This window comes from Clinocottus analis, unplaced genomic scaffold (genome assembly GCF_023055335.1).
Source record: "Clinocottus analis isolate CAN_PGR_092001 unplaced genomic scaffold, fCliAna1.0.p SCAF_5, whole genome shotgun sequence".
Lineage (NCBI taxonomy): Eukaryota > Metazoa > Chordata > Actinopteri > Perciformes > Cottidae > Clinocottus > Clinocottus analis.
In genome coordinates, this window is record NW_027176207.1 from 13,530,159 (window position 1) to 13,545,282 (window position 15,124).

General features: G+C 42.2%; 1 protein-coding gene across 1 annotated transcript; it reads left to right on the forward strand.

Moving 5' to 3' along the window:
* The first annotated feature begins 852 nt into the window (after positions 1-852).
* phldb2a (pleckstrin homology-like domain, family B, member 2a) lies at positions 853-12,224 on the forward strand. Its single transcript, XM_068600776.1, has 16 exons — positions 853-931; positions 1,497-2,455; positions 2,594-2,926; positions 5,744-5,878; positions 6,152-6,289; positions 7,098-7,244; positions 8,021-8,131; positions 8,213-8,302; positions 8,473-8,604; positions 9,544-9,643; positions 10,245-10,440; positions 10,981-11,071; positions 11,161-11,307; positions 11,409-11,628; positions 11,798-11,883; positions 12,084-12,224. Exons 1-16 carry the CDS (start codon positions 877-879, stop codon positions 12,222-12,224), a joined length of 3,081 nt encoding a protein of 1,026 aa, XP_068456877.1. The 5' UTR covers positions 853-876.
* Positions 12,225-15,124: the final 2,900 nt, after the last annotated feature.

The window sequence follows — 15,124 nt, forward strand, 5'->3', positions numbered from 1 at the left end:
GTGGGGACCTGAAGATGTATTTTATAGTTTATTGGATTTATATATTTTAGCTTTACTTTTCTTAGAGAGAGAACAACTTTCTATTTGCGATGTTGACTGCTCAATATCGGTCTATTGTCTGTTGGAGGCTGAATTTGTGCAAAGTTTTGATCTTTCTCTTAATAATGACCTGATTAATCATGTACTCTAAACAATGTCAAAATCATTGTCTTTGTAGTCAACCAAAATGAAAACTATCTCATTTATAATAATCATGAAATAGTGAAAATCAAACCAAATCAGAAGCTGTTAGGATGCAAACATTTGGCTGCTGTCCGAATGAGTGTGAGTGAATACTTTTGAGGACTGGTCACGAGCTTCAGGCTTAAACAAAGATTAAGGTGCAGAGTGCTTTCAGACTTGGTTTTATTGGTGACACTGAGCCAGGCATGAAAACTTTCCTCTGAATCTGTTTTCCTACTTAGTCTTTCGGAAAGTTTTTTTTTTCCCGTTTAAATATGCACATGTGAAATATCTGCTTGAATTGAGGTATTGTTGTACAGTTGTAAGAGGTTACGTTGAGTGACCCAATGCATGGAACCAACTTCCTGGGATGCTCCTTGAATTATTTTTTTCCTATTGAAAGATGATGTTGCAGGAATACTGTTGTTGGTTATACTGGTTCAGTATATTTGTATTTCAATGGGTAAATCAGTTTCTTACAAGGTACAAGTCTTTTTGATAATATTATTACGAGCAATGAGAAGTTGCTATTTTGTTCATGCTGAGTGAGTTTCAGACTGATTCTCTCTCTTTTCTCCCTCCTCACAAGGAACAAAGCTCGTAGGGCCCAGCTGACCGTCAATCAGACGGCATCAGAGATCGGAGATCAGTGTGATGAACAGCATGTTTCCTCAGAGGAGTGCTGTGGCCACACTGGGCTACAGCTCAGGTAAGACAACTTTCAACATACATTTTCATTTTCTTCTTCACTTTTATTTGGTAATCCAGCAGCGAATCTTACAGTAATGTACAGTTTTAGATATGGTAATACAACGTTAATAAGCCACGTTGTATTTGAACCAGTAAACCAGGGTTAAATAATCAGGAGTTTTGAGACAAAGGAGAACAGGATGTGGACATTCTCTAATATCACAACTCTTAATGGTTCAGCATCCAGCCAACCGTGATGACTCAGGACACACACATCGCATGCTCAGATATTTGGGCTGGGCTGGAAGTGATCTCTCTCGCCGTCGAGACTATGATGCATTCTTGCTTGTCTTGGTCCACCAGCATTCTTCCATTTTTAGAAGAAGCTGAACCACTGATTGAGCCCATGTTTGTATTGGGCTCAGAATTGTATGAGCGTACATTCTTCACTGGTTTCCCCCCCTTACTCAGCACATGAGTGATAGCTGAGCCGGTGCTCATTAAGTGGGCTGCATTAAACCCGACAGACACATAGTCCAAAAAGGGACAGGTTTCATGGTCTGCCAACTCTCTCTTTTTTACAGATTGTGTAAAGATGGAGCGCAGCAGCAGTGGCTCAGTGGGTGGGTCGTTGCTGAGAGGCTCTCGCTCGAAGGCAGAGCTACAGGACCTAATGGAGACGCTGCAGCGCAGGAAGAGTGCTCTGGAGGCCAGTTTGAGGGCGGCTGAGTGCAACCGCAAATACCTCAGCGTGCCTTCACCTGTCGGCTCCCAGTCCACCAGGCCGCTGTCGATGCTCGGCAACACAGAGCGGCCTCCGTCTGCCTCCAGAACTTTGTCCTACATGACCAGCAGCAGCGTGCCTCCATCACCTCGCCAAGGTGACCGCCAGCTGAGCCCTAACGGCTTGCTTCGTCATTCCCACCCTCGCCACCAGTCGCAAGACAGTCTGCTCCTCTCTCACACAGCAGACGGGAGCTCTCAGCTCTCCTATGGGCAGCCCCTACCTCGCTCTCCCAGGGTCAAAAGTGGAGCTGCCAGCGTGCCGTCCAGCCCTCGCATGAGCCGCAGGCTCTACTCTCAGTGCAAAACTGGAGGAGACTCCCGGCAGCGGAAATACTCAACTGGCTCCCTCAACAGCCTGGGGTTGCATAGTCGTTCTCTGCCGCGGCTTCACAACGCAGCAGAGCCCCCCGCTCTGTCACTACCGTCACGACACTCAGTGGGTTCCCACAGAGGCTCAGCAGGGCAGCGGCATAGTCTCTCCTCCTTGGAGCAGCCACCAGATGTGACAGTACCAGCCAGCATGCCCAGCACTCCCAGGAGGGCCAGCCTAATCTCTCTGAGCTCCCTGGGTGTAGAGATGGACGGGACAGGCTTAGATCTGGGCTTCGGAGAGGGGAGGTTGTCCTTTGGGAAGGGTGGGCTGGGTCCAGGGCAACGGGTGGGCAGCATTAGCTCTCTGAATGGCAAAGAGGAGCTGAGAGACTATCACCTGCACCAGAGAGATGAACGACTCAGGGAGCAGAAAGTGCAGAGATTGGTGAGTTTCTGTTTGACCCTGATTCGTCCACTTTTAGACTACTTTCAAAACGTATGAACACCTTGTTTTAAAGCATTGAAGTTAACAGTAACAACTAAAACATTGTTAGATAATTATGGTTGTATCACCTGTCCACAGGAGTGCCAGCGTCTAGAGACCATCTTAAACCTGTGCACTGAGTTTGGCCATGTGGAGAGAGAGCCGGCGGCCTCAGCTGTTTCTGACCTGCAGAAGATCAATAAGGAGCTGGAGAAGCTGCAGGTGTCAGACGATGAGTCAGTGTTCTCCGACTCTCCGGGCAGCGCCGCTCCAGAGAGCTGCTTTGCAGCCAAAGCCAGAGACTTCCAACACGCTGAGGAGCAGCAGGTCAGCCAGCGTCAGCAGAGCGGCTACAGAGAGGCCAGGTCCCACTCGCCGGCTATTAGCCTGAACAGCAGCGCCCCCTCACCCTCCACCCACCACAGAGCCAAAGTAAGGTTATCCAAAGCCATGCCTATAGACCGGTTTTCATAAACATTAGGTCAGGAGGATAAGAATTGAATTAAATCCCAGTTAAGAAATGTAAAAAAAAAAAAAAAAAGGCAATAAAACATGCTTTTCAACAGACAATTAATGGAATAAACTTTCAACTTTTGCTGCATTTTACTAAATTCATTGTAAACTGAATTAACTCCGGGGACCATAAAGATGGAATGATTCTTATTTCAAGGACTACATACGATTTAATTGATTAGTATTTTAACCTTCAATACATTTCATGATTCAAATCAGCAACATAGAGGTGACCACAAACACAAAAACACGTCATACCACACAGCTACAGCAGCTACTATATGGTGACTTATACATGTTGTGATAGAATGGTCCTTAGAGCTGCATTCATTGATTTTCTTGAGTACACTTTGGGACAGAAGAACGGTCGGCTTTGCTAATCTTGGTGCAGTTGTTTGTGCTAAAAACAGCTGCAGCTATAAATGAGGTTGACAGAGACAAAGCTGAGAATAAACTCGTGAATTTTTACACCAAAATAATGAGGTGAAAAAAAAGCAACAGAGGTGCTCAATTGTCAGCAGGGATTTATCGCGCGTAACTGACTCATTTTCACACTGTCACGGCTTACTGGGACACTTGAACTGAACAGAGATTTTGTTATTAATAACACATCTTTTCCTACTATGACACTATTACTAAGTCAAAATGTCTACTTTGAATGTGTGCAATGCTGATAGCTTGTTGATCTTTGTTTACCTTTTGAAATATCAGGGAAAACGCTTTCCACTTCACTCTTCACAGAACAGCGTTTCAAAACCTGGTGCAGTTTACAAAGTTTCGGAATAGACCAAATGTGTGTGTGTGAACTTTATTGCAGGGAAATGAACACAGTTTCTGGTGTACAGTTTGGACATTTCCTGTTTATGTTCAGACACAAACAGGGAAATCAAAGCTACCTCCTGTAGAATATTCAGGGCTGCATGAGGGTGAGCTGGGGCGACTGTGGCTCAGCGGTGAGCAGGGTGGTCCTTCAATCAGAGGATTGGTGGTTAGATCCCCAGCTCTGCTAGTCCATGTCGATGTGTCCTTGGGCAAGAACCCCACATAGCTGAGTGGGAACCTCGCACGATACCCCCTGCCATCAGTGTATGAATGTTTGTGAATGGGTGAATGATGGCGCTTTAAGGCGCTTTTGAGGGGTCGGAAGACAAGAACAGTGCTATAAAAGTACAGTCCATTTACCAAGCTAATGACCAGGAGCTGTGATAGATGATCAGGCACAATACGACACTGGATGAGTCCACATCCGTTGTGTTTTATTGTCGACATGTCGAGGTGGAAAGGCTGGCACAATCAATGCTGGTTAAGAAGAAAATCCATGCTGTGCGTCATCACAATACAGAAAACGTAATACATTGGGAGCAAATATCGAGCTACTCTATAACTGACACGAATTAACAGAATTTTTAATGAATGTAAATAACTAAATCATCAAGGTACTGCAAGCATCAACGTACTACCAATTGCTGCCAGCAGAGCCAAGGGTGCTGCTGCAGGTGATAACAGAGGGCTCACACCTGAACTATATATATATATATATATATATATATATATATATATATATATATATATATATATATATATATATATATATATATATATATATATATATATATATATATATATATATATATATATATATATATATATATATATTGACTCTGATCAAACCAGGCTCCTCCCACTTACTGCTCCCATGCCAGGCCCCTCCTCCACTGTCAGTCCTAATGCTGCTGAGTTGCTGTCTCTGTAAAAGTGCAGTTTCTTTTCCACTCTAGAGCAGTAACAACCTAATGGCTTGGTCTGGTTTTAATGAAGAAGTCCACGTTTTGTTTCTGCACTCAACTCGAGGGAACAGGAAATGACTTTATCCCAAGGAGAATTAGTGTGTGCATGGGTGTGTGTGTGCATGCACAACTGTGTGTGGGTGGGTGGGAGTGGAAGAATGCTGGTGTATATGCATGGTGAAGACATGCGCTTTTCCAGATGTTTTGACATTTTTCGCTGAGGCTGAATGGATGTGAAGATCAGAATGTAGTGAACACGTCAACACAGGTCATCAAGTAATGTTTGTTTTTTATGTGAAAGATACAACTTTCAAACACACCTTGAGTTTGCAGAAATTAGATTTCCAGTGTAAGACCGTCTCTTTCTGCAATGTGTCAATCGTGACAGAGGTTTACAGACTCCAAATACCCTTTCATCCACCATCTCCATTCCTCAGAGCAGTATGTGCAGGAAGAAAGAGGACTCACAACCCGCTGGGGGAACTATAAATCCTAGAGCTGCTGACCACAGATGCCGCGGCCACAAAAACAAAGTCCTAAAAGGAAGATATACCTGATAATACAGGATCTCTTAAATGTACCCACTAATGAGTATGAATGGATGTTTGTAGGATGTTGGTAGACGATGGAATACGTGGGAGTATTTTGCTGTAACCGAAGTGGAGTACACAGAGATTTCCATTACACCCCGAAGAAAAGAATTCTGCCACTGTTGTCAATGATCCAACTCGAGATGAGTTAAAACAGCAGCTGCTGCCGTCAAATTCAAAATAACTGATTATACAGGCTGGCGAATAATTGTACAATCTATTGCACAGTATGAATGAAAAAAAAGTTGAAAAAAAGCGTACTCTTCATCAAACACGAGAAGCTTATGATAGGTATTTTCATAAAATATGATGTGTCCTTTACGGCCAAGCATTTATTTGCATTCCTGATGTCGCTCCAGGTTTTGGAGAGCATGCAGCTGAAACAGGAAGTAACGCACATAGAGGAAGAGAGGATTCAAGTTGTGAACAACATAGAAGAGTTGGAGCAGAAGATCAAAGACCTGGACAACCAGATGGAGGAGTCTGTCCGAGAGGTACAACCTGACACTTGAACAGCTTGATAGAGTTGCTTCTCATCTCGTGTGAGATAAACTGACGGCTCGTTGATAACCTATGAGCCTTGTGCAGTAGTTTATCAGTCACGTTGATCTCAGTAAAGTTGATGAAGTGAGATGCAGAAATCATGCATTTAGTCTTTTGTTTGTCTCATGCTGTCTGATTATTTATGTAATCAAGTTGGTTTTACTTTAAGCATCCAATACATTTTTATGGCAGTTTATTTACTCTGTGGGGCCGTTTTCCTGCAGATGGAGGTGGAGTGTGCTCTGCTCGAGGGCGAACAGGAGTCAGAGATGACCCAGCTGCAGAGGGAAAAGGAGATTCTGGACCAACTTAAGAAAAAGATTCATCGTATTGAGAAGCCAAGCCACACTGAGAAATCGCAGGTAAACAAAAAATGACCATGATCAAGCCATGGCAGACATAGTTTGTGCACACAGGTTCGCAGGCACTGAAGCAACAGCTCAAGTCAACTGTAGGGGATTAGTTCAGGTCAACCACAGCTTCCTCCAACAGGGCTTCAGTTACATTTCCCTTTAAATCCAAACAAACAAATCATGTTTCCAAGAGGAAATGCTTAAAACACCAGATCAAGGGGACTCATCACAAATGGGATCTGCAAAGCAGCATGGAAAGTTGTTTTAAGACAACTCAACATGAACTGTTGACACAAGAAAGAGTGAACAAAGAGCACAAACGTAAAGACACGTTTTTAGCATGTAGACCTGTTAGCTGACATTCTCAGCAGCAGTAGTTTCCTTGTAATCTGGGCAGAACACCTAAACTGACTCAACTGGACAAAACATTTGTCCCGTATTCCCCTGAATTAGCTCATGTTAGGATTGAACGCCAAGACTCATAGAAAAAACTAATTCACCTGTGTGGTCTGGTTTTTCTTTTATTCCCAATGTGTTTCTTTTTGCACCTTTATTATCCGTCGTGACCTTGTTTGGTGGAAAACGAAATCACCTGAATCCTTGGAAGGACACACGCTTAACACTTATTATGTTGCCAAAAATATATTAAATGCTTAAGTTTTCATTAGCCTTAAATAGAGTGCCAAAAACACCAAAAACTGGTTCCATTTCCATACAGGTATGCACAATATATTAAAAGTTATAGTATTTATCGTATACTATTCATGTTTTTTACTCTATTGTCGTATTGTGCGTGTGCGTCTGTGCTGTTTCTCAGGACGCTGGAGAGCAGAATAAAAGTTTGGAGGATTTGGAGTTTCAGAAACTGGAGAGAGAAATTATTCAGAGCGAAGAAAAAGACAGTCAGAGCCAAGAGCTGCTGCGAGAGATCGCAGAGTGTCAGCGTATTGCAGTCACACGCAAGGTACGAAGTTCTATGCGAGTGCATGTAGCATGTGTAGCATGTTTAACATCCGAGCTATTGCTGGCACCGCATCCCTTTTTATTGTCCAACATCCAGTCAGGCTTATTTACAGGATAAAAATGATAGTATTTTTGGAACATAATGACAGAACACGACTCAACATTTTCCTTAAAGTACGTCTTGCTCTCCGATTTCAGTAACTGGCCCACAGAAAAAGCCCAGTCCTAGTTTAAGATGTAGTTAAATTATCAGATAAAGTGCATTTATTCTGTGCTTTATCTGACCTTAATCCGTCAAATGATATGCGATACAAGATTTGTTGCGGCATATTTAAACTCTGGAAACAGTTTTGATTTACAGTGATGATTTTAAATATTGGCTTTCTTTTCAATTACTACATTGTGGTTTGTTGTCATTAATCTAACTACAGGTTGTGCATGAAAATAAAGCTGCAAAATTGTGAGGTACGCAGCACAAAGCATGAACTTATTACAAGAAACAGCAATACCAACACTGGTAAGCATGAAATACTATTTGCGTACTAATAAAGAAATAATTGATGGATTTTTCAATCCAGGGCAGTTCAACAGAGAGAGGGCAGAGGCTGAGTCTAAAGAAAATGTTAACAAAAATCTCTCAAAAATGTTGTATATCCCATCCCAAAATTACAATGTGCCCTTGTTCTTTCTGCTGCTGCTTCATAATTAAACACATTTCTGCTAATGTGCAACATTGCAGGATAATGCCTTTTGATATTGTGCTGTCTTCTTTCACAGGAAAGACTCATGACGCTGAAGAAACAGTCCTCACAGATTACCTTACAGACTCAACAAGAAAGAGAAAACTTCCAGAGAGAGAAAAACAATTTGCTCGTCATGCTTCAGAAGGTAAAAAAAAACAACCTCTTTGATATACATGTTGAAATATTTAATTGAATTTACTTGAAGATCTTACCCCGATGTCTACAGGAGAGAGAGAAGCTGGCGTCTATAGAAGGAAAGTATGCAGAGTTGTCTGAGGGGCAGACCTTCACTAACAACCCTGCAGCCATGAGGGAGGTAGGTGTAAGTTACAGCTTCAATGGCACTTTATATTTCCACCAGCAGAGTGCTGCTCTGTCTCTGTCACACAGTGAATGACCAAAGTGTCAATGTCTCTGATGAGATGTCCCATTATGTGTAATTGTTTTTACCCTTTGTGATCCCTCTGATTTGTCTCCTCACTGCAGCAATCTCTGAAGGAAAGGAAAAGAAGCAACAAAGAAAACTCCTGCCACCCGAGTGACAGCCTACCTCATAAGAGGAGCCAGCAGCTCCTCACCTCTTATGGCAGATCCCTGGGACGCACGCTTCCTCCCAAGGTCATTTACCTTTTGGTCAAAAGTAATCTTAGCTGCCATTGAAGGAAGTAGGATCAAACTGGTTGCTTGAAAGAACTATTTGCATTTATCTTATATAAAGCGCACTGTGATACTATGGTAGAGGCCTTACAGCCAGAACTGGAAAGGTGCATTCAGTAGAGTGCAGATCACTTCCAGGTGTCTGCAAACGACCACTGCTGTATACTATGAGGTTGAATGAATACAACCCATAATTGGCTAACCCCCCGACACGTCATAAAACACACTTCAGTCAAACTCAAATAACCCCTCAATCTACCTAAGCAATCGGCTTGAAGTCGTTGTACAAGACGTGCCATGCAATCTTTTAAAAACAAATTGCACTGAGCTGTCTGCACGCGTAGCAGCGGCGATGTACAGCAATGTGCGCACGGGTAGCTCTGTTAGCTGTTAGCAAAACACAACGTCCAAAACATCAAACATGAATTACAGAGCAGCAGCTGGGGGTTGTCCATGCTCTCAGCTGTGTTATCATTAGTGGCCCCTACCAGCTGGGGGGCCCATGGTGTGTGAGGAGTCAGCAGGCAGTAAATGGCAGTGTAAAACAAGAGGGGGAGGGAGAGGAGGGGGGAGTCACTGCAACCACAAGAGGTCCTCAAGCATGTAGCCATAATTGGTCACTCAAGAAATGGACACAGAAATGCATAGGTAAAAATAAAACCGATAAGAGTTTTTAAGAAATGGCGCTCTTAGTGAATCTGGACTGCAGAAAAGGGGATTTCACTGCCCTCATTACTTGTAGCCAGAAATATTTTTACTGTTTGTCTCTAGAGAATGATCCACCCAAACAGGAATTCTCCGTTTCAGTCTGGCGTACAACACCCATCCAGCTCACAAAGTTTGTAGCAATGTGAAGGTTGTCGAGCTTGAACAACATGTGTGCTGATGTTTCCCCCTCAGGCCCACTTGCCTTTGTCTCAAAGCTCCAGCTGTGGCAGCGTCATCCCACAAGGCTTCAGTTTCTCCCCCAGGGACCTGAGCACCCGCCGCCTTCCCAAGAGTGAGTCAGTGGGTCGGGCTGTCGCAGTTTGTCTGCATCAAATCTCTACTACGTGGCCAACTTCAACCCTCGGGCGTTTTACATGTAGGGCAAGAAATGTTGCTGCAATAATCTGTGGCACAACACAAAGGGAGCCATATTTTGTCCACATCTGATATCAAATACTGAACAACCGCACAGCATATCAGATAGAAATTTGTGATCTTTAGGCAAATTACTTGTTTGCACAGATTTCCCAAAACCTATAACATATAAAGAGGATCTTTATTGGTAATGGCAGTACTTAAGATGTATACTTTATTATATATTAGAAATCATGGAAGATTAAATCTTCAGTTGCAGAATTCACTTGTTAAATTCCATATTATAATAACAGTTTCTGAGATTCAGAATGTTTTAAGATGAACAGCAATTCTGCATTAACTCGATTTTCACATCCCAACAGCCTTAATCCTCCTCCATCCAGTTTAATCAATGTAAATATGCCCTGTTGCTACAGACAGATTTTTATAAAATTATAGTGAATGAATATTTTAATATTGTATCTTGCATGCTGTGAGAATTTCTACTTTCTTACTGTAATATTTTCATCCGTCAGCAGGCAACAGCCATGCACTCATAAATGAAGACAGGCAGAGAAGAAGCGATTATTGCAGCAGGATGGTGTCTGAGACCAGCATGTTCTTAGACTCCTTTACCTACCCGGACCACGGCCAGGCCTCAGATACCGTCAGTGTGGACAGCTCCGACAGCCTGGAGACCAGCTTCTCCGCTTGCTCCCCAGACAACATCTCCAGGTCAGAGAGAAAGCACGATGATGAAAGGTTACTTTGAAAAGCATAGACGGAGAAAATATGTGTGAGTCAGAAGAAGAAGAGTTGTATATTTAGAGTATGAAGGCCGCAGAAGATGATCAGGAGAGAACACTGAGAGAGGAAATGCTTTTGGTTTTTGAAGAGGCTGTGATGTTCTGTGTTTGAGTGAGATGAGAGATAAATACTTCCACATGATGTCTGGCTCTCCTTACACTCTCTCACGGACTTTTACATCAGCATTAGCACATTCAGCCTCAGCCTTTGTAATGGTGTTAGTGGCCATTTGTTGTGCTTAAGCTTGGAGCTTACAAGCTAGTTTCTTTCAAAATAAAGAAAAACCCAAAGACTGGCTGGTATTTGTACAAATAAGTATGTTTGCATGGCCTTTTTTTGAATTGTTACAAGTTATTTTATCACCTTGATGTTTTTTGTTGTTTCAGCTTTTCATATACAGTAAGACAGAAAGAGAGTGTCTTCTCCCCTTCTCGTGTTTGACCACTTGTGTTATCCATTTTCCATCAGCGCCAGTACGTCCAATATGGCAAAGCTCGAGGAGATGGAGCGTTTACTCCGAGAGGCCCAGGTTGAGAAACAAAAACTCCTTGAGCATCGGGTAATGGACCAAACCCAACCAAGACTTCCTGTTTATATGGATGTGTGTATTCGATGATGGATGTCATTTACACTATGTGGCGTGTGCAGGAGCGTGAGATGGAGATGCGCCGGCATGCTCTGGAGGAGGAGCGACGAAGAAGGGAGGACCTGGAGAAACGCCTGCAGGAGGAGACAAGCAGGAGACAAAAACTTGTTGAGAGAGAAGTGAAGCTCAGGGAGAAACAAAGATCACAGGTATTTAGAGTAACTGATGAGAGGAGGTTGAAATCTGATGGGTTGTTTTTCACTGTTAGCTTTGTGTACACACTTCTTGATCAATCTGTTAATCTCCATAGTCGCGGCTGTTGACTCGCTACCTCCCTGTGAGGAAAGACGACTTTGATCTTCACGGCCATATCGAGGCAGCGGGACACAGTCCAGATGCCTGCTTCCATCTGGCCATCACTGATAAGACCTGTCGAGGCTTCCTGGTCAAAATGGGAGGCAAGATTAAGACCTGGAAGAAGCGCTGGTTTGTCTTTGACCAGAATCGCAGAACGCTCACTTACTATGCCGGTGAGCAACTCTTGCTTTCGGTTCTCTGTTTGAAATATGCAGTTTAGGATGTCAGACTAAGTTTCCACAACAGTGATGTCACTTTGAAGCGATGCCAGGATACTTTGGAAGCGGAGACCGAGCTTTGATCACAGTGTTCACAAGACTCTGTTTATATTCTCCACTGCAGACAAACACGAGACCAAGGTGAAAGGAGTCATTTACTTCCAAGCCATAGAGGAGGTGTACTATGACCATTTGAAGAACGCACACAAAGTAAGTCAGTTTATGTGTCTGGGATTTTCACTATGTGGGATTGTGCACATTCCTCATTTTGGTTGAGTAACGTTGACATCTGTTTATCCTCTGCTTTCCTCTCTCCATTTGTCTCTCTCCCTCAAACACATGCATCATCTCCCCGCTCTATTTTCATTTCACTTGTTTTTATGAACTTTACATTCACTTTTGCTCCCAAGAGCCCCAACCCCTCGCTGACGTTCAGTGTGAAGACCCACGATCGGGTGTACTACATGGTGGCTCCGTCGCCCGAGGCCATGCGTATCTGGATGGATGTCATGGTTACGGGTGCTGAAGGACACATGCATTTCATGGTGTAGCGGATCCCAACAGACCAGGGGACACGGCCCTAAATTTTATTAAACACAGTGGTTTTCTACTCTGGTCAACAACAAAAAAAAAACTTTTGTTATTTTGAGCCTACAACCCATGTTTAAAAGGACACTTTATAATGTAATCGTGTATAACGACAAAACAATTGCAACACAGGTTTCATAATTAAGCTATTTAGTTGTTCTTTTTGTACCAAGAGAGGCTGAAGCGTCAGAAGACGTGCATTAATTTAGTAGTTTGTTTTTCCAACTTCTTTAAACAAAATCTCTGCTTGTATCATATTCCCTTTTATGTTGTGTTTTTTTTTCAGTTAAAACTTCTAAATGATCAGAAACGCTACGTCTGCTCCACTTTTAAACTGCTTTACATACCCATGCCGCTTGTCTATGACAGCTGCAGATCTGCCAAACATCTTTTTAGAACCTTGCATCTTATAATGTACATATTCAAAATGTTCTACTTCTTCCCTTCTCTTTTTCTTGTTGGCCGTCAGGCTGTATCAGTGGGTCACAACTTCCTGCCAATGTCTTAACAGTTAAGATCATCCCATCTGTATTTGGGTTTTTGTTTCAAATATTATTTCTATAATTAGTGTGAGTATACATTACATTTTTAACTCAGGCATTTCCTTGCTGCTGCCAGACTGGCGGCATTAGCGTGTCTGCTTTTATTTTAAAGCAGGGCTGTATGTCCACCATTCGTATTTCTTAAAACCACATACATGTCCCTCTGTGTCACTAATTTGGGCTTTTCTTCATATATGCAAACTTCAGTCAGGTAGGAGAAATGATAACAGTCACCTTTCAGGTTTTTATTGTTATGAATTATTATAAGCTGTTGAGAAATATCAAAATCACCAAATCACAATGGTACTGCGCTTCACGCCTCACACAGTGCAGCCGGCTCCCTATAGTTGAGACTGCAGGCCTGAGAGGACGGGGCCATATTGTGCAGCAGTGATGCTCTCTGTGTGCACTGCATCCCCCGCATGTTACTCCTCAGCGTTTCATGATGTTTTTCCACCAGCAGGGGTCCTCAGTGCAGAGTCATTAAACTAAAATGACGTAATGCCCAGGGCAGTAGCGCCATATTCAATGAGCCATATAATGCTTGTATATGAAATAGATGCATTTATAAACACATGCATATTAATATAATACTTACTTTTTGGAAGCAAAACAGAAATTCTTTTTTAGAACATGTTTTGTAAAATCCATATGTTTGATCTCTACGTTCTTTGACTCTTTTCAACAGTCTGTGTTTGATAATGAAAGATCAGTTGAACAGCATGTGAGCAGCTGCTGCTTGACAGAGTGCAAAGGAGTTGTTGCCTTTTCCTGGATGCTTGTCACTGAGCGGAGGTTTCTCTCATGTTCACATCTCAGCTGCAAACTGTCGTCCACTGTAGGACACACAAGCCTTGAAGCCCAAAAAATTATTGCATATATATATATATATATATATATATATATATATATATATACACATACATATTAATGCATTTAATATTGAATATGTTTGTATATAAACTATTTTAATCAACTCTTTGCCACAGTTTTTTTATATATAATTGACATCAATATGAATATGAATTAAAACAATGTATTTTGAATCATATTAGTGATTTGATTACTTTGCCTGGTGAACACACAGTTTAATGACTTCATGACTCATGGTTGAATCGGCTCTTTGTTTATTGAGTTTGAAATTTGTATTTGTATACTGTTGTCACGTATCATCGTGGCAATTGAAGGATTTATTATATCCTCAAGCCTTTTAAATGAGTCACCATTTTATGTATATTATATTATCAATGGTTAGAGCCAATTCCAACATTACTGTGGCATTATTTTGCTATTTCAACCACTTCACGCATATCTTCAAAAATGTCTCAGATTCACTGGGATCTTAATATTATCTACAGTGTGACGCAGCCTTTTTCCCAATGCATTTAAATGCATATCGTTTAGCCTTCATATTCATAGGTGTGTAGGATGTGTGTCTTTGGTTTCAGTCCATCACAGGAAAGTCAGAATTGTTGATTGTTTTTCTACGCAGCTGGTTTAGCTCAGGTCATTGCACAAACTGTTCAGAAACAAATGGATAATCATACGTCTCAACATTACGGAGCATCATTATGATGTGTAGTGATTCAATAATTCCATATGAAATGATGCATGAAGTAATAATTAGTCCTATTAACTTGTATACTGTGAGGGTGCTCATTAAGGCACTCGTGTTTGTTAACCCCTCCTCTCGACACACGCAGCCTCTCATTGGTTGACCTAGTGGGGTTGTCATGGAAACACAGAATGAAGCATGCTAAATTAGGTTCTAAAGAGGCGCATCGACTCTCCAGAGGCAAAAGCAGACAAACACATGCAGACCAAAGAAAGCCAGGGTGGCCTGAGTGCTCTATGGTGCTGTACTTTATATAACATTTTTTTTTTGGAGGGGGGGGGGGCACTGGACTCCAAGACACACAAACCACCTACAAACAGATGAACTCTGAGAGAGCTTATGTAATGTTGCTCAAAAGACAATCATTCCAACATGTTCCTTTGTTGTTCTTCACTTAAGGCTGTTGTCACTTCGAAGCACGAAAGACAGATTGCTATAAAAAAAAAAAATCATGTGAACGAATGTTGACAAAGGCAGCATTCACTGATCCTGCTTGTGTCAGAGTTATCTTCAAAACTACAAGATTCAAACCAGCAGTTTCCTTAAATGGCGAGAACGATCGAATTTACCATGCTGTGTCACAATGTGAGGCCTCATTACCAAACGTCAGGCGTGATTATAAATCTACTTTCAGTTTAAGAACATTTTTAAATGTTTTAAACCCAAATCGCAGGTGTTACCGAGAGAGAAATCTGTGTTGTGTCTG